This window comes from Blennius ocellaris, assembly GCF_963422515.1.
Source record: "Blennius ocellaris genome assembly, chromosome: 13".
Lineage (NCBI taxonomy): Eukaryota > Metazoa > Chordata > Actinopteri > Blenniiformes > Blenniidae > Blennius > Blennius ocellaris.
Genome location: NC_137662.1, coordinates 1,741,582 through 1,763,632, shown reverse-complemented (window position 1 = coordinate 1,763,632; position 22,051 = coordinate 1,741,582). Strand labels below are relative to the sequence as shown.

At 42.8% G+C, this 22,051-nt stretch overlaps 1 protein-coding gene across 1 annotated transcript in view; it reads right to left on the bottom strand.

The window, feature by feature from the left end:
* Positions 1-13,324, bottom strand: part of LOC308138763 (gap junction alpha-5 protein-like) — a 14,040-nt gene extending 716 nt beyond the window's left edge. The window contains exons 1-7 of the mRNA XM_080508012.1: positions 13,053-13,324; positions 5,553-5,683; positions 3,938-4,102; positions 2,503-2,820; positions 1,317-1,382; positions 1,082-1,230; positions 1-56 (exon numbers count right to left, since the gene is read on the bottom strand). The exon at positions 1-56 is cut by the window's left edge and continues 716 nt beyond it. Coding sequence (XP_080364138.1) covers positions 1-56; positions 1,082-1,230; positions 1,317-1,382; positions 2,503-2,820; positions 3,938-4,102; positions 5,553-5,621 — 823 coding nt within the window. The 5' untranslated portion in view covers positions 5,622-5,683; positions 13,053-13,324. The remainder of the gene's footprint in view (positions 57-1,081; positions 1,231-1,316; positions 1,383-2,502; positions 2,821-3,937; positions 4,103-5,552; positions 5,684-13,052) is intronic.
* Between the last annotated feature and the right edge of the window lie 8,727 nt (positions 13,325-22,051).

Sequence of the window (22,051 nt, the reverse complement as noted above, 5' to 3'; positions counted from 1 at the left end):
GTCGGGACAGCGGGGCTCTGGACGGGGCGATGACCTTCGCCGAGAAGAAGAATCTCCTGAAAAGATTTGAGATCCACGGTTTAGTGGCGGCTCTCAGGACGTCTCTAGAGGGTCCTTCAGACTCTCACTGGGACGTCCAAGAATAGTGACAAGACTCTCATTGTGGGAAAAGTTATAGAAGCATGGAGGAAGTTGTACTGATATTTGGGGAGTTCTTTTTGTTTTGATTTGATGAATGTGTTCCACTGTGGAGAAATAACTAGGATAATAACTAAGAACTGGTTCAACCTGGACGTTTTCACTGACGGGAACAACAACATTGTTTATTTACATTCACATTGACAAGTAAACCATCGACAATGCCTCTAAATGGAAATACACTTCTCTTGGACTTGTTCCGACAGTGAGACCGAGATTGGATTGGATTGGACTAGACTAGACTAGACTAGACTAGACTAGATTAGATTAGACTACATTAGATTAGATTAGATTAGATTAGACTAGATTAGACTAGACTAGACTAGATTAGATTGATTAGATTAGACTAGACTAGACTAGACTAGATTAGACTACATTAGCCTAGACTAGACTAGATTAGACTAGATTAGATTGATTAGATTAGACGAGACGAGACTAGACTAGACTAGACTGGACTGGACTGGACTGGACTGGACTGGATTGGATTGGATTGGATTGGACTAGACAAGATTAGACGAGACTAGACTAGACTAGATTAGATTAGATTGGATTGGATTGGATTGGATTGGATTAGATTAGACTAGACAAGATTAGACTAGATTAGATTAGACTAGACTAGACTCTATCAGTCCCTCCAGTGAGGAATTGGAATGTTGCAGCAGTAAAGCAATCAGAATAGTTTCTACACAGAACATAGAGACAAACTAAGAAAATAAGCATCGAAACAAAAACAAAGACGATGACACATCAGAGAAACACACGTGAACAGCATGAACATTTCAAACTCGGACAAAGTCAAAATGGGAAAGCTTCCGTTGCCTTTGGCGTCAGTTTCCATGACAACGGAGGCCCTGAGAACTGCTCCCGGTGTGGAACTCCATACCTGCAGCAGTGTTTCCAGGCCAGGTGCTGCAGCTCCAGTACGCTGAGGGCCAGAGACACCGCCGACACGGCCAGCATGAAGACGATGAAGACGTTCTTCTCCGTCGGTCTGGAGACGTAGCAGTTGACGGGATGTGGACAAGGCCAGGCCTGACGGAGGAGGGAGAAAGACTGCAGGTGTGGAAAAGAAAGGCTGACGGGGTTCTTCAGTGAAGGTCAATAAACGTGGTTCTTACTTTGCACACATACAGAGGATGGAGGAAGATGCCATAAAGAAAGTACTGGAGGCACAGAAACACCACCTGGATGGAGGAAAAGTCTCAGTCGGGGTTTGTTTGTGGGTGATATCGTTTTCTAAAAATTATTACAAAAGAGACATTTTAACATTTAGACCTGTTTTATACTAAAACCTTCCAATTTGACCATTCACGTGTTTGTAACCCTGATTTTTCAGTTGAATGTTGGACTTTCTGTTTTGTTTTCACATTATAAGGTTTTGTTTCTAAGGACATATAGTAGACACTTTATCATTTTAATTGAGTTCTATTACATTTTTTGGTTCCCACAGCAATTAAATAAAAAATCATCCTGGGAAAAGACAGTATGTATAATTATAGTAACTAACATTTAGAAAAACTGGCCTCAACTTTGATGAAAGTGACAATAAAGACAAGATACCCTTGTTTCTCGATAATTAGTTCTCAACCTTGTTCATGAAGAAAGTGCATAAAAAATATGGCAAATGAATATTCTTTTTTTTTTTTTTTTAACTTTCAGTACATTATATCATTTGACCAACTTATGTCCTGATCACTTCCGTCACATTTACATACATTTTCTCTATAAATGTAATAATTTCATGGCATTTTGAATAATTTACAATTCCATTTTTAAATGATACAAACACAGAACAAGAAGTATTTATAGATGTGAGATGCTATATACAAACATGTATATATGAAAGAATTCCCTACGGAATTAATAAAGTATTCTCTTCTCTTCTATTCTATTGTATTCTATTCCTTTTAAGACTTCCTACCCTCAGTCCTGATTGTAACTATTAAAAGTACATGTATTTACTCAAATGATAAAAACAGAAGAAACGTCGAGTCCATAAGGGTTCAATTTTAATAAATGTCACTCATACTCTGAATGAAGGTCTAATAATGTGTTTCAGATTTTTTTAGATAGTTTATCTCTACACCGATTTGTTTTGTCATGACTCCTTTAAAAGGGACAAGTCATCTCCCGGACCTCTGAAGCTCTCCGGCGCCCCCTCCAGACTGACGCTTCCTGCTCAAATCTTTTCACCTTCCTATTTCATACAGAATTTGTTGTTCCATTTTGGCCTCCTCTCCCCTTCTCATCACGTTTTATACATACGAGATGCCGAACAGAAGCCGTTGCCGTGGCAACCCTTACCTCCATGATGCTGCGGATCAGTATACTCAGTACGTAGGTCTGCAGCAGCGCCCCCCTCAGGCGGACTCGACCTGCAGATGGACCTTCGCTTTTCTCCTTCCCTTCGTCGTTCTCCTCCTTCCTCCCCTGCTTCCCTCGATCTCCTCCTCTTCCTCCTCCTCCTCCTCCTCTGTCCCCTCCCCCGGGGTCCTCCTCCACCCCTCCCCCTTCCTCCTCCTCCTCCGCTCTGCTCCTCCTCTTCTCCTCCTGGCGAACCGTGTGCATGGCGTGGCCCATGTAGATCAGACTGGGCGTGGACACGAACACGATCTGCAGCACCTGGGGGGGATTTCAGTTTTACACTCGATCGTGACTCGATCTAACGTCTCAGAATTTTTACATTAAAAGGTTAAAACAACATTAATCAGTTTCTCCAAGATCTTGTCGAGTTTTTATTTGATTATTGCACACTAGCTTTTTTCTTTAATAATAGCAGCTTTTCTCCACTTAAATGGCTTAAACGCTGAAAATGACGTAGCAGTGACATTTTATATAATATTTATATACATTTTGTTCAAAGGGGAGCTGATAAGGACGAGGACGGGGCCGAGTACAGAGCCATATCGGCTGTTAGCCACATTTTAAAGCAGTTTTCTCAATGCAAATCACTTTTTTGTAGAGAAAGAAAATTGTCCTGATATTGAGGTCGAATATTTCTCAGTCATAAATCATCTTGCTGTTATTTATTAGGGTTGTCCTACGTTTGGACCAATATAGTCATTTCTTCAGTTAGTATTCGATTACCTTCGCCAATGAAAGTTAGGGGCAGGTTATGTGTGTGTGTGTGTGTGTGTGCGCGCGCGCATGTATGTATTACATTAAACTAACTAATTAACTTTGTAATTAGTTAGTATTTTTTTAGTAAAAATACTAACTAATTACAAAGTTAGTATTTTTACAAACTTTTTACGAAAACTGTTAACCCAAATTGCATGAAATCTTCAGGGAAGATTTGTCATCACCCCAGGATCAGTCGATTGGATTTTGAGACGTTAGCGGCTAACCATTTCCGAATAAATCCCCAAAAAACTACTCAAAAAAATGTTCCAAACAAAGCGGATGAGAGTCACATGGAGCTCAAAGGAGATCAGCATCTGTTGCCATGGAGACACACCAGAGCTCGCAGCGGATATCTCAATTCGTCAAGCATTAAGAAAGACAGTTGTGAGCGCATTGACTGGTTTATCTGTGTTTCACCAAGTGATGTTGCTACCTGAGCTAACGGCTAACATGGTAGTGATGTTAACTCGGTTCCGCAAACCAATGTAGCGTTGGCGAAGGTCTGCGCTCTAACGAGTGCCACGTCCTACTTTTTTTTTTTTTTTTTCAGTAATTGGAGTTCCATTTTGGAGTTAGCATAGCATGTTCCTCCCACACTGGTTGAGCAGCTCCTCACCCAGTATCGTATGTGCGCGATGGGGAAGGCTCGGTCATAACACACGTTCTCGCAGCCCGGCTGCTCGGTGTCACAGTTAAAGTCTTCCTGCTCGTCTCCCCACGACGACTCGGCGGCCGTCCCGAGCACCAGGATACGGAAGATGAACAGGATGGTCAGCCACACCTGGGCAGCAGGAGACAAAACGCACACACGTGGAAATACACAATAAGTCTCATATTTCAGTTACTGTGACCAAAAAAAATTAATCTACCAGGTCTTTTCATGATGATCTTCGAAACCTTTGTAGTTCCACAATAAGAAAAAGTGTCTCGATTGGTTCTGATTTCTTAATGAAGCATTCTGACTGAGTTCACTGAAAAACATTGAAGTGTAAACTAATTAATGGTCACAATGAAAAACTGTGACACGGAGCGCTCGCCCACAGGACTGCAACCTCAGCCACAGGGGCTGTGTGTACAGAAACAGCAGCCCAGGCTTTAACTTCTTTTTCCCACATATTTCAAAAACATCGTACGCACGGTGTGTACAGGGTTACGGCTGGCGGTGCCACTGATCTCGACCACATGTATGCAATAGAATCAAAGTAAGAAAATATATTTCCCCAAACTGAATAAAAATACCAAAAAGAAGCAGTGCAACTCGATTCTAAAATGGAGGTTAAAAAGTGGAAATGTACAATATCTTCCTGAAATGTGCAATATACTGTACAGATGTGCAACACACACGTTGTAATTGTCCCTGGATATGAAACTGTGCAGAAAACCTCAATGAGGTCAGAAGGTCAGTGGGACTTTATACCAAGTTATGCAATTTAATCCAATCAAGCTTCATTTGTAAAACGAGCACAGAGGAACAAACGACAGAAACAATGTGACAAAACAGAAACGAGGCCGACGTGATGAGGCGGGACTGGAGCAGCGCAGAGTCTGAAGGCAAATATACACAATTAAAACATTATCAAACTTTGCCTATTTAACCCCTTCATTTACAGAATCTTGATAGAAATCACTTGCTATTCCAGCTCTTGCTCTGTCCCATCTTTTTTGAGGTATCACAATATTTTTACTTGTAATATTACTTTTGGGATTTACCACATTTTCTGTGTTTTGTATGAGAATTGCAGATGATTCCAGTCCAGATGTGGAGCCTTTGTGCAGAGTTCACATGTTCAGATCCAAACACCTCGAGACTAAAAGTTGGACTAATTGATTTGACACGTCCTGTATTATTAGAATCCTACACTTTGCTCCAGCTGGTTTTAAATTTAATTAAGTCAGATAACATGAACGTACCCTCATGATAAATAAACTCCAATAATGAATATAAATTGTGAACACATGAACATTATCGGAACAAAAACGTGTTTTTATTTTGGGGTTGCATTAAAACTTATGTGAATTGTGGCATTTGTGATTATTGGAGAGTTTCCTGGTGCAGCGGCAACGTAAACAGACCGATCATTTTACTTCTGTTTGTTTTTATCTAAATGAGTGTGAGACAAACTCTGGGTCACGACTCAGAAAGCAAACCGAATGAATTATAAATATTTTAAACTGGTGCCGGTTTGTGACATGCAGAGTGTGTGTGTGTGTGTGTGTGTGTGTGGTCATACCTTGCCGACGGAGGTGGAGTGCTCCTGTACTTCCTCCAGGAAGTTTCCCAGCAGGCTCCAGTCTGCCATGACCGATCACAGGTCTCTTATCTCGGCTTCTTCTCACTTGTTGCTCGACTGCGGGATTTAATCTGCAGCAACATACAGTACACACACACATTGTCATTTTCTATTTTCCAACTTAAAATTTGGCAAATTACAAATAAATACCAAAAAAAAAGACCCCTCTGAAATACAATATAAATATTAAATAAGGGAATAAATTGCCCAGGGTTTTCCTCCTTGTTTTACCACATTGTTTTTCATGTGGATGTAAATTCGCCTTGTGCTAAATCTGCCATATTTACAGTAAACTGCTGAGGAAATGGCTGGTTCATTAATATGAAATGAAATAAAATGAAAAGATTCTTTAATCGGTCGCCTTTAACCGTCAGAGTAAAACGTCAGGCTGCTTTCACATTGTGTTCTCTTTTCTTCTCCCTCTCTGGGGAGTTCATGTCAAACCTCACCTTCCTGCAACTCGACAGCTTTATGGCAATTGTTGGGAAATAAAAATTTCCCGACAACTTTCTTTGCTCTTTGATTAAAAAGTGAAACAATTGAAGAATACAGTTGTTGGCAGGTTGTGTGTGTGTGTGTGTGTGTGTGTGTGTGTGTGTGTGTGTGTGTGTGTGTGTGTGTGTGTGTGTGTGCGTGTGCGTGCGTGCGTGTCCGTGTGAGTGTGTATGTGCACGTGCACGTGCACGTGCACGTTTTGTGTGTGTCGTCTATCGTCTTGACCCCCGTGACTCTCTCTCCAGCCAGGTCCTGACCCCATTAATAAAAATGTCTGTGCCCATGTCTCAGTTTAGCTTCACGCTCGGTTCCCACAGTCCTGCTCCGCCTGTCTCTGGGGAAGGAAAGCCCTCCGTCTACTGTAAACACACACACACACACACACACACCCACACACACCCACACACGCACACACGCACACACACAGTGTTTTCCAGCGTTCACAGTGAATAGTTGATCTCTGAAACAACTCGACTCCCAGTGGTTTGAAAAGCCCAGTCCTTGAAACAATGCGTGTCCTTGGCCCCCGCTCTTAACTTTAGTCATCCCGTCTTGCGGCGTATGAAAACTCACGGTGTTCGCCACCACTTCTTGTTTGGGGACTTCTAAAATAACGTTTCCTGTGTCGTGCCTCATACTGTGTCACCGATCGTGTCACATGTTGTGATCACATTTAGGTTTGTTTGCTGTACTGCTCCAATATGATTGATGGTTTTCCTCCACAAACACGTCCACCTCCACAGTTTGCTCGAACGGCGAAAGGCGAACGGGCGAACGGACACGGGAGCGATTCTGTTTCCAGCTCCTGGGCTTCATGTGAATTCAGCCTAAAGCCTCATGTGAATGCTCCCGTTTCAGTCTCTGTACATCACCTGCATGCAAAGTGCAAACTCAGTTTATGGCATCGCTCAGGAGTGTCAAACTCCTTTCAGTTCAGGCTTTACAGAGTAATACATTTATAATACATTTTATATGAAGGCGCTTTTCTCGTCCCTCAGGACAGAACAGGACAGACCCCGTACAGTCAGCCAGTCAGAACAGTGCATTAAAAAAAACTGTAAAAACAATACGAGAGACAGGAGAGGGCAGATGGCGTCAGAGGGAACATACAGTTTTGAACAGAACGGAGGAGTTATCAGTGTTGATGGTAAAGCTCTTGGTTTTGGATAAAGTGGACTCCGCGCCAGGGTGGTGAGGAAGAATCTCGCTTTTATGACATACAGACCATTTCACCCTGAGTGGGCTGGACCAGTAAAGTAGAGCCAATAATACTCCACCACAACAAAGAAAAAGTTTAACGTTTAAATGTAGATGTTATTCCAGCTCTATTTTACCCACCAGACTGACTCTTGAACCTGAACTGAAGCTTAGTCCACACAAGCCAAAAACAATCTTCTTTCTCTGCGTCATTCTTACGAGTGTCATATTATACAAAATCCACTTCCTGAAGGTTTTCCAGCAGTACTGATCTTCTCCACACCTGGAACGACGCTCCAGAAGAGAATAAAGTGTGTCCTCTCTCTCCCTGGCTTGTTCCAGTTCTTAAAAAGTGTGTTGCTCCAACCAGCCAATCAGAAATCAAACCCTATATAGTGTCATCGGGGGTTCAGCCAATCACAGTCAAGGTAGGCTCCTCCCCTTTGGCTCCTCCTACAATCAGGCAGCTCTGCTCTGGCACATGGCACCACGAGAGGAAGGACTTCCTCCTCTTCCCATAGATGGGAATGTGTGGGCGGAGCCAGTCCAGCTCACACAGACACAGCAGATTCTGAATGCAGCTCCTAGGATCCAATATTCTAATGGAGGGAAATCAAGGAAGAGCTGGAAACCTTGAATTCAGGGTTTCTGGACTGACCAGACCAGGAGGAGGAGGTGAAAAGCTGGATATTATGAGCCCTTGAAAAAGATCCACAAGTCACTATGAACAAGGCTCAAAACAATGCGGTACATATGCCACACCTGAAGGTGGCGCTGTAACTCTGCCGCAGAAATACAGAAAATTGTAGAATGACATGAACTTTTAGCCTTTATAGGGACTCATTCATGTGTTAAGGGAGAATTTCAACAGTTTTATTATTAAAGAATATTACAAGAGATGCTTGTGACCTTTTTACATTCAGTCTAAATAAAGTACAAATTAATGTCATTGATCAAATCTTTAAAAATGGCCAAGAAGAGCCTGGAAGTCTGTCAACAGGCTGAGAATGACGCTTGATGGCTTCAATATCATCTCCTTGTAATCAACATAAATGTGTTTCACAAAAAGTTATTTTATATTTACAGAATTTAAATATACTTATACTTAATAATAAAATAAGTGCATTATAAAATACACTTACACACTGTAAATAAGAGGATTTTTTTTTTCCTCTTTAAAGATCCCTGGATTTTTAAAGGAAAAAGAAGCAGGAAGTGACCATATAAGGTCAGAGAGTCATTCTAATCCTAATTTCCTGAATTCAGGACTTCTTATTTCATGCAACCATGAAAAATCTAGTGTGGCAGCATATTCAGGTACCCACAATGTAGGCACACACCCACACACACACACACACACACACACACACACACACACACACACACACACACACACACACACACACACACACACACCCACACACACACCCACACACACACCCACACACACACCCACACACACACACACCTCGTGCTTCCCTTTGGAAATTCACAATCCCATTCCCAGATTCCACACAAAGTAAAAGCTCTGGAGTCAGCCTTGTTTTGTTTGTTCTTTTTTGTCTCGCGGGGGAAAGTTTGTTGATTTTGAAGTGAAAGTCCAACAGTTTGCCTGTGACTCGTTTCTCAAGGTAAGCACTCGCATAATCATTTCTGGATGGACGGACATTACCCAATACTCGGTGCTCACATGTGAGTTTTGAAGGCATTAAACGCTGAAGTTCTCTCCGTTTCCACCGTGACCATTTCAGCAAATCGGTTTCAATGGGTTTGTTTTGGCCACATGCAAAGTGGTGATTTAGAAAAGGGAGCTCAATATTTTGAATCTATGTACTGGTGGTTCAATAAGCAAACTGAAGGGATTTTATTTTCCTTATTTGCCAGCATATCAGTGAAATAAAGCTTGACAGTGACATGAAGCCCAGCATGGAAAAAAAACTAACAACTCTTGTTATATATCTATTTATTCAGCTCAAGTTATTCGGTGGATTTAATCCTTCCAGCATCTTCCACATTGACACTTTTAGTGGTTTGCAATGAATTAAATGTGAAGATAAAAGCACTTTGGATAAAAGAACTCTATGCATAAAGAACAGAGAATCACACACATTAAAACTCTCAGGACGTTTACGCGACAAAGATTTCAAGTGAAAACAGAGACATCCGTATAAACTGCCTGGGGGCTGCAGAAAGTCCCTGGGGAGGCGGGGTTAGTACCAATTACTGATTGACTCCATAAGTGAACGACATCGAATTTAACTAATCAGCGTAGTTTTATATCGGTGACCCGTTTCCTGACCTGCTGGATCACTGGTTAAAGTCCTGGTTTGTTCTCATGTGGTTCTCAGAGATGTTGAGGTGGATAACAAGTAGACGGTCTCTGATTATTATCTCACGTCTCTTCTAATTTACCGGTTTGAAAGGAAAAGTTTTGCTGAAAAGCTGCAGGTCAGATTGAACTTTCTCCACCATAGTTATTTTTAAACTGTTTAGATATGCTCATATTTATTAATGGCTGAAAATCTAAGCGCTTAAAAAGAAGCACACAGTTTATTTTGGAAGTCTTTGTTGAGGCATAATTCTTTGAAATTGCTTTGAACGATGGACTATACAAGGTGTTTGGACCAAGGAGACCATGTGAAAGTGAAACACCTAATATGTCGTCTTTAAAGGTCACTCAGAATAATGTCTGAAATAGAATAATAATAAAGAGCCCCACTGAAGAATTTCACCAGCCACCACTGTTTGTGGTTCTCTGCTGTGTGTGTGTGTGTGGTTTTATTACAAAAACAAGCAAAAGCGCAAGCTAGTGGCCCAACGTGCTAACACCATAGTGTTTCAGTCTCTGAAGAGAGAAACACACAAAGAGCTTATAAATGCAATTAGCTTTATTAGTGTGGACTGGGACGCCCCATTGAAGATGTTGGAGACGACGTTTTCCCAACACGACTTTTAAAAATAAGTAACGATAGTTGACAGCGTCATCTATAAACTTTTCTCAATAAAAGCTATAAACTTTTCTCAATAAAAGCATTAACTCGCATGGAAGGAGTTGTGCTTCTTAACAGCTGCTAGTGATGATGTCTTTATGTGAAAAGCATGAGGAAGTCTTCATTCTACCAAAGATTTACACTTGGTGTGTGAATTACAAATATTAGAACGCAAAAACGAGCCTCTTCCACACTGTGTGCCCACTTTCATATCTCACATCGGAGAAAGAAAATCGCAGACAGACAAGAACGCTTCACAAGATTTCAGACAGAACTACAGCTGTCATTCATAAAGTCCAATAAGTCTTCAAAAAGTCCAATAAGTCGTTCAGAAAACCAGAGGAAAGGTCATCATTTCTTTGTTTGCATACATTGTTTTCACAATATTTGTTACATTCTAGATTTATACAATTGTATTCTATTAAAAAGCTGGTTTGAAAAATACATAATTACATGATTGGTTCATTATTATTTTATAAATTGATTTTTTAATGGTATAATACAGGGAGGCACTGATCCAGTGACATTTTTTTTAAACTTTTTCTAACTGTCCTCTTTTCGACGTCGCACTAAAACGTCCCAGGTGAAGAGGAAAAGAGACGATCTGAATTCCGCCTCCAGAAAAATAATACAAACAACTTTTCATAAGATGAAAATTCACATTTAGAAATTTTACAACTTATTAAAAGCCCCCAAAATGCCCACCCCTTCCTGTTTTTGTAAAACCTGCCAGCTCTTAACAAAGTGTGTGTGTGTGTGTGTGTGTGTGTGTGTGTGTGTGTGTGTGTGTGTGTGTGTGTGTGTGTGTGTGTGTGTGTGTGTGTGTGTGTGTGTGTGCATGCGCGTTATGAGACAGGATGCAAAAACAATACTGAGCTCAGGAGAGTTAGCGCACACAAAGAAACACACACACACACACACACACAGAAAGGTCAAGCGAAAGTCTATACAAGGAAGTAATATTGTTATTAATGAGGAGCACTTGAGAAATACACACACGCACACACACAAACACACACACACACACACACACACACACACACACACACACACACACACACACACACACACACACACACACGCGCACACACACACTGGAGCTTTGTTCTCTCTCCCACTAATTCAAAATGAACAACTGACATCAGGATGTTTTTATTCCGATAAGTGATATTTATTGATATTTATGATCAACAGTAGAATTAATTTTCTGTAAATGAAAACACCAGTAGATCACCTTCATGAAAGTGTTTGGACTGGAATCAAAACCACCAGAGCTCATTGAGAGAACTTTTTAATTAATCCCCAAAAGTTTATTTAAAAGCTTTATAGTTTGTGCCTCATAATCCTCTACAAACCTTTGTCCAATAAGTTGATTTCTTTGCGAATACATCCAGTTCAGTTCAGGCTCCGGGAGCTTTTCTGGCGACTCCAGTTTAAAGACATGCATTTTCATCACATTGTTCTTTTCTCATAATTGACTGAATGTGTGTGTTTCTCTGTCTATTGTCAGTATTGATCAGCTCCAAGTGTTATTGATGATGGATGAATAGTTTTGACAAAAGGCTCTGATTGGACACGATTGCTTTCACACAGCTCAGAACTCACAAATCTCATAAAGTTCCACTTCCTACTTGGCAATAAAAACAAAAAAAATCCTGTTATTTGTGTTGATGTGAACCTACAAACATCACATTGTGAATCAAACAACAGACACACAATAGCTACGTTTCGCTAGCTAGCATAACGGAAGCAGCATCCATGTGTTTGTTTCCTTCCTGTGGTTGTGCTCATGGAGCCACGAACCTGTCGGAGAAACTTTAACTTCCTGTTTAGGTGTTCACGAGATGCTAACGAAAAAACAATATGGCCGCCGCCTGCCGCTGCGGTCAGAGTCCAGGAAAGAGCTAAACAAGCTCCTTAATGGATAAATCGTTGAAACGAGGGATGAAATGAAGCTCTGGGAAACACATTTTACACATTTCTACACATTTGTTTTCTGCTGTTAGCGATCCCTTGATGTTAACAGAATATTTTTAATTGCAAGCGGTGAATTGGCTTCACTGTTGAGATTTCTGCCTTTAAATACGAGAAGAATCAGGATGCAGGTGAGGTGTATTTTTACAAAGCGAGTTCGGGGTTGGCTGGCTTACCAAAGCGAAACTTCCAGTTTGACCACGTTGGGACGGATTTGACCACCGAGAGGTTTTTCTTTCTAACACCTGGTTACTCATGAGGGAGCCATTCAGTTCAAAAACATAGTGATGTTGGTTCATGACTGTGGGAATCTGACTGCTTCTTTTCACAGCCACAATAATATGTTTCCTCGGTCACTGCTGATTTAAAGAAATACCAACGACCATGTTTGAATGTGACGGAGTGATTCACAGACTTTCTGATATCCAACATTAACTCTCTCCATCTCAAGAGTATAAACGTTATCAAACTCACTTGCTCTTTGTTTCTGATTAAATCAGCTTCATCCTGATTGCAGGTGCAGAGGAGTGACTTCTTGAAACTTTTCAATCCTTTTAAAACTTGTCTTTGTCCCAGGAATACACAGATCCATCCTCTTTTTCAACCAAATACTGTATAGCAATATTATATAGTATAAACACTTTGGGGTTCAGAAGAACAACACTCATTAAAAAAAAAAAGAAAAATAACTGACAAATGAATTTGTTCTTGTCCAGTGCAAAGGTGAATGTTTGAAGCTCTCCTTAGATTTAAAACCCAAGAGTGCATGGATTTAATGTTTTACCTGATTAACGACACACGAGCAGGAATCTGCAACTCCTGGAGGCGGCTTGAGACACTTTAGTAGATTCAAAGTGATGATGATGATGCCTCCTTTTCTCTTCTTCCTCTTCAGAAACCTGCAGTGGACGATGGAAGGAGTCCGTTCCAGGAGTCCAGAGGTCCCCCAGTGGTGTCAGGGTGTGAATCACACTGGAAACTTTATGTGACAGAGGAAAGATGATGAAGAGTCGGTCTGGTGGCAGAGGAGGAGGAGGAGGAGGAGGAGGAGGGAGCGCTTTGTGTCCAGAGGTCTGAACTGAGACAAAGTGTGTGTCAGACTGTAGTTTATACTCTCTCTCTTTCGCTCCCTCTCTCGCTCTCTCCTCGCTCTCTCTCTCTCTCTCTCTCTTCCACATGTCCAGAGGAAGTGGGCCTGGTTCCTCGCTGCCTGCCTGCTATTCAGCCCTGGTGTGTGTGTGTGTGTGTGTGTGTGTGTGTGTGTGTGTGTGTGTGTGTGTGTGTGTGTGTCGTCTGGCATCTGAAGGAAGTCACATATTGTATTAAGACACAATGGCTGCGGTCCCCAGGCCTGCATTCCTGTCAGGAACCACCTCATCGCTGAGTCCCGTCAGCCTGCAGATTTGAAACATTCTGCCAAAATAAATCACCTCATATTTAACTTTTTTTTTTTTTTAATTGTCCCTCAGATTTCAGGACCAAAGGTTGGAAATGTCATGAAGGTGGAAATAAAAACTGTGAGTGAGGTCTTTGTGTAACACAACATCGTCTTCGTTTCAGAAGAGTTTCACGTTTGCGCAGCAACGTTTGGAGAAGATGTCCGTTTCCACGGAAACGGAGACTGAAAACGATGTAGATGTGGCATGTCGGGCCACGGGGCAGGCGCTCTTAGTTGTTTTTGTAACGCAGTTGAAAGCACTTTTACCCCGGGGCAGAAATCCCTGGGTTTGAATCCAGACTTGTGGTCTGTGTGTGTGGAGTTTGTATGTTCGTCCTCTGTGTTTTCATCCTGAGAAGAAAAGCATGTTGGCTTCATGCTTCACCATTCATTCCTCCTGGGGTCACTCTGTGTGGGTTTTTATTACTGTAGAACTAGTTCACTGTTCTGCCTCCTATCTATCTATCTATCAATCTGTCAAGAAGAAAAGCAGATTGTCCATTTTTTCTAAATTCCTTTGGTTTGTTTCACTAAAAAAAGTCCATTTTAGCGACTCTTCGTGACGCTTTCTCCGCCTGCGGCTCCACCTCACTTCCACTCCTCAGGATTTTATTCTTAATTCACTGCTTTCATAATAGAAAGAAAACAACTGTTGGTTCACATCTGCAACATGGAATCTAAATGAACCATATCTGCTTTTCTCCATCTCCCCTTATTTTTTTTTCACTCATCAATTTAATCTCGGGGCCAATCTTTTTTTTTTTTTTTCAATGAATTCTAAAATACACACACACATAAAAAGAGGGGTATTCCCAGCAGCAGCGTCCCAACAAAGGCTGTGGTTTGTGTCTGCAGGCTCCCAACCAGTGAAGGATCACGTCCCCGTCGCTACACTGACACTCATTGAACAGCATCTGTGCTGTTTTTAATTCACTTAAATTCAACTTGCTTGAAGGTTTCATGCGCGTTTACATGAAGCGGAAACGGAGATGTTTCAAAGCGCCTGGGCCTTTTGTTTACATGTAAACAAAGCTACAAATCACCCAGAATGGTCATTTCTGAAACAAATTATTATAATTTTTTTTTTTTTCAAGCATTAGCTCAAACGCTTTTGGCTCATTTGCATTGACGGTCTGTTTCATACCGAGGGGTCGTTGCACTGCCCCCTAGAGGTTTGGCATGCATCTCCTCCAGCTTTAACCACATTTTTATGCAGTTTGTGTGTGTGTGTGTGTGTGTGTGTGTGTGTGTGTGTGTGTGTGTGTGTTAATGAAAAGTTCTTTAAAAATATTAGATTTTTAAAAACGTAGAGAAAGCGATGTGCAAACGTGGCCTGAAATTCAACTCGGTTCATCCCGAAAGAATATGACCGAGGGCGTCGCATCTCCTCGGTCAACATCTGGTGCGACATGTGACATCCAGAATGACAGAAAGGTTTTAACAGCAAATTTTGACCGAAATTTTTGTGATGCTTTTTTCATCGGCGTGGCGAATCAGTTGTGTCTTCTTTTTCGAGCAAACTTGTGATAGTGTCAAAAGCACCCTGCTTTCCTCCGGGCCATTCAGAGTGTGGCTTTCCCTTAATTCCTCTCCAGCAGCGGTCGCACCATGTGACCGGCCCAAAACACAAGCAGGCGCTTGGCAGCGCCACCATACGTCATGACCCGAGTGCCGACTGCAGGTGGCTTGACCGAGAAGTCCCGTTAGAAAATAAACAACAACAACAACAATAAGAAAACATCAAATAAAGACATATATACGAAAAAAACAACTTTGTTACATTTTGATGACACCAAACATAACTTCCCCTTCCTCGCAAAGGGTTTGACCTTTACATCAAAGCTGAACTTTGAAACATCAGTTTATGGTTCTCACAAAGTCTGCATACCACAGGATGGATGAAAAAGCTTCATCTTGTTCCAAATAGCTCCAGGTGATCCCAGTTTTGCCAACCCGAGAGTCGTCACAATGAAACTGTGTGTTTGCCACCCTGAGAAGAATTTGGGAAAATTTCCACTATCCACTGGGGTTAACTTGAATTTTCTTGTTATTTGTCACACGCTCTGTCTGATAAACATGCAAGTCTCACTATATTTGACACATGTTGAACCGCTGGACTAAAGTCAGTCTTGAAGACACTTTGATAAATAATGGAATAAACAAAGGTGTTTCATCACAATTTCAAATGCTGAAATATACAGATTTGAACATTTATTATTGGTTCATGATTAATTTCAGCTCTTTCTATTAAGAACATTGTTTACGCAAAGCTTCCAGTGAAAAAAAAGCATTGTTTTTAGCATTTTCATTTCAGAAAAGTTTCACGTTTAAATAAAAGCATTTTGAAAACAAAGTCCATGTTGATGGAAATGGGAGAAACGCTGAAACTGATGTAGTTACTATGTTGGGCCACTCGTTGGAGCTGTTGTATGTTTTTGTAGTGGAACCACACACACACACACACACACACACACACACACACACGCACTCACACACACACACACACACACACACGCCTTTCTGTGCACGCTGGCTCTGCTCGCTGTGAATTCTGTGATCTCTCAGCGTGAGGTGATGTTGAGTTTCAGCACTTTGGGGTCTTTGCATAGACTGCCTCATAATTCCCCTCTTTTCTGATTGGTCACTTTAAACATTACTTGTTCCCACACAAAAGCCTTTGTGAAGATTGAATTACAGAATGTGTAAGTGATTATATTCATCATAAAAAAAAAAAAGTAAAAAAACGTGTCTGCTTCGTGGGATAAAAGAGAGGAAAGTACGTTTTTATGGGGCTATCATGGCGGAGCGAGTAAGTCTTACAAGGTTTTGGCTCAGATTTATTTCAATTTTATGCTGGGACCAATGTGTGGAGCGAGAATTTTTTTATTTATTTATTTAATTATGAATTAAAACACTTATACATTTTGTAGTTCAATCTTCACAAAGGCTTTTTGGGAAGAAAACAAAAACACAGGTGCTTAGAGTGAAGTAAAATGAAGTGAATCAAATACTACATAGGAAACAGCCACGATGATGACCCACCCTGCTGTACCTCTGATTGGCTCTGACTGGGAACAAGTGACGTTCAAAGTGACCAAACAGAAAGGAGGAAAATCATGCGGCCATCTATGCAATGCCCCGCCTTCAAAGTGGCAAAACTCAACATCACCCCATGCAGAGAGATCACAGAATTCACAGTTAGGTCTTTTCCACCAGAAAGAACCAGGTTCTCGTTCCAAGCCCAGTTCTGAAATGAGCACCGCCAAAGAACTGGGTTTTTTTCACTGTTTACGGAGCCAAATGAGAGTCACGTCATTACGTCACTCCAAGACGTGACACGTCACTGATCTCACCAAATCAGTGCTGACAGTGCTCATAGAAGAACCAGGAGACGGACTGTAACAGTGGTTTGGTCCAGGAACCAGGAGACGGACTGTAACAGTGGTTTGGTCCAGGAACCAGGAGACAGACTGTAACAGTGGTTTGGTCCAGGAACCAGGAGACGGACTGTAACAGTGGTTTGGACCAGGAACCAGGAGACGGACTGTAACAGTGGTTTGGTCCAGGAACCAGGAGACGGACTGTAACAGTGGTTTGGTCCAGGAACCAGGAGACAGACTGTAACAGTGGTTTGGTCCAGGAACCAGGAGACGGACTGTAACAGTGGTTTGGTCCAGGAACCAGGAGACGGACTGTAACAGTGGTTTGGTCCAGGAACCAGGAGACGGACTGTAACAGTGGTTTGGTCCAGGAACCAGGAGACAGACTGTAACAGTGGTTTGGTCCAGGAACCAGGAGACGGACTGTAACAGTGGTTTGGTCCAGGAACCAGGAGACAGACTGTAACAGTGGTTTGGTCCAGGAACCAGGAGACGGACTGTAACAGTGGTTTGGACCAGGAACCAGGAGACGGACTGTATCAATGGTTTGGTCCAGGAACCAGGAGACAGACTGTAACAGTGGTTTGGACCAGGAACCAGGAGACGGACTGTACCAGTGGTTTGGTCCAGGAACCAGGAGACGGACTGTAACAGTGGTTTGGACCAGGAACCAGGAGACGGACTGTACCAGTGGTTTGGTCCAGGAACCAGGAGACAGACTGTACCAGTGGTTTGGACCAGGAACCAGGAGACAGACTGTAACAGTGGTTTGGACCAGGAACCAGGAGACGGACTGTACCAGTGGTTTGGTCCAGGAACCAGGAGACAGACTGTAACAGTGGTTTGGACCAGGAACCAGGAGACGGACTGTACCAGTGGTTTGGTCCAGGAACCAGGAGACGGACTGTGACAGTGGTTTGGTCCAGGAACCAGGAGACGGACTGTACCAGTGGTTTGGTCCAGGAACCAGGTGACGGACTGTACCAGTGGTTTGGTCCAGGAACCAGGAGACGGACTGTAACAGTGGTTTGGACCAGGAACCAGGAGACGGACTGTACCAGTGGTTTGGTCCAGGAACCAGGAGACAGACTGTACCAGTGGTTTGGACCAGGAACCAGGAGACAGACTGTAACAGTGGTTTGGACCAGGAACCAGGAGACGGACTGTACCAGTGGTTTGGTCCAGGAACCAGGAGACAGACTGTACCAGTGGTTTGGACCAGGAACCAGGAGACAGACTGTAACAGTGGTTTGGACCAGGAACCAGGAGACGGACTGTACCAGTGGTTTGGTCCAGGAACCAGGAGACGGACTGTGACAGTGGTTTGGTTCAGGAACCAGGAGACGGACTGTAACAGTGGTTTGGACCAGGAACCAGGAGACGGACTGTGACAGTGGTTTGGTCCAGGAACCAGGAGACGGACTGTGACAGTGGTTTGGTCCAGGAACCAGGAGACGGACTGTAACAGTGGTTTGGTCCAGGAACCAGGTGACGGACTGTAACAGTGGTTTGGTCCAGGAACCAGGAGACGGACTGTAACAGTGGTTTGGTCCAGGAACCAGGAGACGGACTGTAACAGTGGTTTGGACCAGGAACCAGGAGACGGACTGTAACAGTGGTTTGGTCCAGGAACCAGGAGACGGACTGTAACAGTGGTTTGGTCCAGGAACCAGGAGACGGACTGTAACAGTGGTTTGGACCAGGAACCAGGAGACGGACTGTAACAGTGGTTTGGTCCAGGAACCAGGAGACGGACTGTAACAGTGGTTTGGTCCAGGAACCAGGAGACGGACTGTACCAGTGGTTTGGTCCAGGAACCAGGAGACGGACTGTAACAGTGGTTTGGTCCAGGAACCAGGAGACAGACTGTAACAGTGGTTTGGACCAGGAACCAGGAGACGAACTGTAACAGTGGTTTGGTCCAGGAACCAGGAGACAGACTGTAACAGTGGTTTGGACCAGGAACCAGGAACCAGGAGACGGACTGTAACAGTGGTTTGGTCCAGGAATCGGGAGACGGACTGTAACAGTGGTTTGGACCGGGAACCAGAAGATGGACTGTACCAGTGGTTTGGTCCAGGAACCAGGAGACGGACTGTAACAGTGGTTTGGTCCAGGAACCAGGAGACGGACTGTAACAGTGGTTTGGACCAGGAACCAGGAGACGGACTGTAACAGTGGTTTGGTCCAGGAACCAGGTGACGGACTGTAACAGTGGTTTGGACCAGGAACCAGGAGACGGACTGTAACAGTGGTTTGGACCTGGAACCAGGAGACGGACTGTAACAGTGGTTTGGACTGGGAACCAGGAGACTGACTGTAACGGTGGTTTGGACCAGGAACCAGGAGACGGACTGTAACAGTGGTTTGGACCAGGAACCAGGAGACGGACTGTAACAGTGGTTTGGACCGGGAACCAGGAGACGGACTGTAACAGTGGTTTGGACCGGGAACCAGGAGACGGACTGTAACAGTGGTTTGGACCAGGAACCAGGAGACGGACTGTAACAGTGGTTTGGACCTGGAACCAGGAGACGGACTGTAACAGTGGTTTGGACCAGGAACCAGGAGACGGACTGTAACAGTGGTTTGGACCAGGAACCAGGAGACGGACTGTAACAGTGGCTTGGACCGGGAACCAGGAGACGGACTGTAACAGTGGTTTGGACTGGGAACCAGGAGACGGACTATAACAGTGGTTTGGACTGGGAACCAGGAGACGGACTATAACAATGGTTTGGACTGGGAACCAGGAGACGGACTATAACAATGGTTTGGACTGGGAACCAGGAGACGGACTGTAACAGTGGTTTGGACCGGGAACCAGGAGACGGACTGTAACAGTGGTTTGGACCGGGAACCAGGAGACGGACTGTAACAGTGGTTTGGTCCATGAACCAGGAGACGGACTGTAACAGTGGTTTGGTCCAGGAACCAGGAGACAGACTGTAACAGTGGTTTGGTCCAGGAACCAGGAGACAGACTGTACCAGTGGTTTGGACCAGGAACCAGGAGACGGACTGTAACAGTGGTTTGGACCTGGAACCAGGAGACGGACTGTAACAGTGGTTTGGACTGGGAACCAGGAGACTGACTGTAACAGTGGTTTGGACCAGGAACCAGGAGACGGACTGTAACAGTGGTTTGGACCAGGAACCAGGAGACGGACTGTAACAGTGGTTTGGACCGGGAACCAGGAGACGGACTGTAACAGTGGTTTGGACCGGGAACCAGGAGACGGACTGTAACAGTGGTTTGGACCAGGAACCAGGAGACGGACTGTAACAGTGGTTTGGACCTGGAACCAGGAGACGGACTGTAACAGTGGTTTGGACCGGGAACCAGGAGACGGACTGTAACAGTGGTTTGGACCAGGAACCAGGAGACGGACTGTAACAGTGGTTTGGACCTGGAACCAGGAGACGGACTGTAACAGTGGTTTGGACCAGGAACCAGGAGACGGACTGTAACAGTGGTTTGGACTGGGAACCAGGAGACGGACTATAACAGTGGTTTGGACTGGGAACCAGGAGACGGACTATAACAATGGTTTGGACTGGGAACCAGGAGACGGACTATAACAATGGTTTGGACTGGGAACCAGGAGACGGACTATAACAATGGTTTGGACTGGGTCACTCCATCTAGTCTGTCCTGAACCTCGGATTCAGACCAAAGAGACAGAAAACATTGAGTCTCCTCGTCGTTCTATTGGTGTTTTTTCACGTCAGTCTTGGTTCAGTCCAGAGTCCAGAATCCAGAGTCCAGAGTGGCGAGAGAGAGAGAGAGAGAGAGAGAGAGAGAGAGAGAGAGAGAGAGAGAGAGAGAGAGAGAGAGAGAGAGAGAGAGAGAGAGAGAGAGAGAACACATAAATGAGCTTAGGGCTTATTTTTCAACATGTGGGCATGACTTAGAGAATCTCTGCTCCTTTCACTTTATTTCTGGATTGTCTGAATCAAAAGCTTCAACATCAGGAGGAATGGAGATGTAGAATGATAGAATGCAGCTCTACAGCCGTTTATAATGGAAACCTACGTAAACACACTGATTGAAGTTCTCTTTTACATGAAGCCATTAAAAGGCTAATTTTATGGTTAAAAAATCCAGCTTTCATTTACAGTCGTAAGTAGTTTGTTTAGGAGTGGCTGATGAACCAAAAGTCTGGCTTCATTATAAAGTTCTGTGGTAGAAAATAGCAGAACGTCTCAGAGCGGAGCGCTGCAGCCTCACACTGCCTTGCTCAGTGGCTCAGCCTGCGGTCATAACGGGAAACAAGACATGGAAGTGAAGTTAGTTACAATGATGTTACGATGAAAACCGTGAAAACAATGGAAAACTGCTTCAAGATTCTAAATCTCATGCAGCTGACACCTCAACGCCACAGCTCGCTGCGCTCTCCAGAGCCGCAGCGCCGTTATCATGAATGACCTCATTCCCTCCTATTATTAACTTTAGGGAGTGACTTATTATATTATATTATATTATATTATGCTATATTATACTATATTATATTATATTATATTACATTACATTACATTACATTACATTATATTATATTATATTATATTATATTACATTACATTATATTATATTATATGATTTTATATTATATTATATTATATTATATTATATTATATTATATTATATTATATTATATTATATTATATTATATTATATTATATTATTTTATATTATATTATATTATATTATATTATATTATGTTATATTATTTTATATTATATTATATTATATTATATTATATTATATTATATTATATTATATTATATTATATTATATTATATTATATTATATTATATTATATTATATTATTTTATATTATATTATATTATATTATATTATATATATTTTTTGGCGTTTTCATGTCAGAAAAGTTTCATTTTTACATGGCAACAATTTGACAACGATGTTCATTCCCAGGGAAACAGCTGCAATTCAGAATTCTTC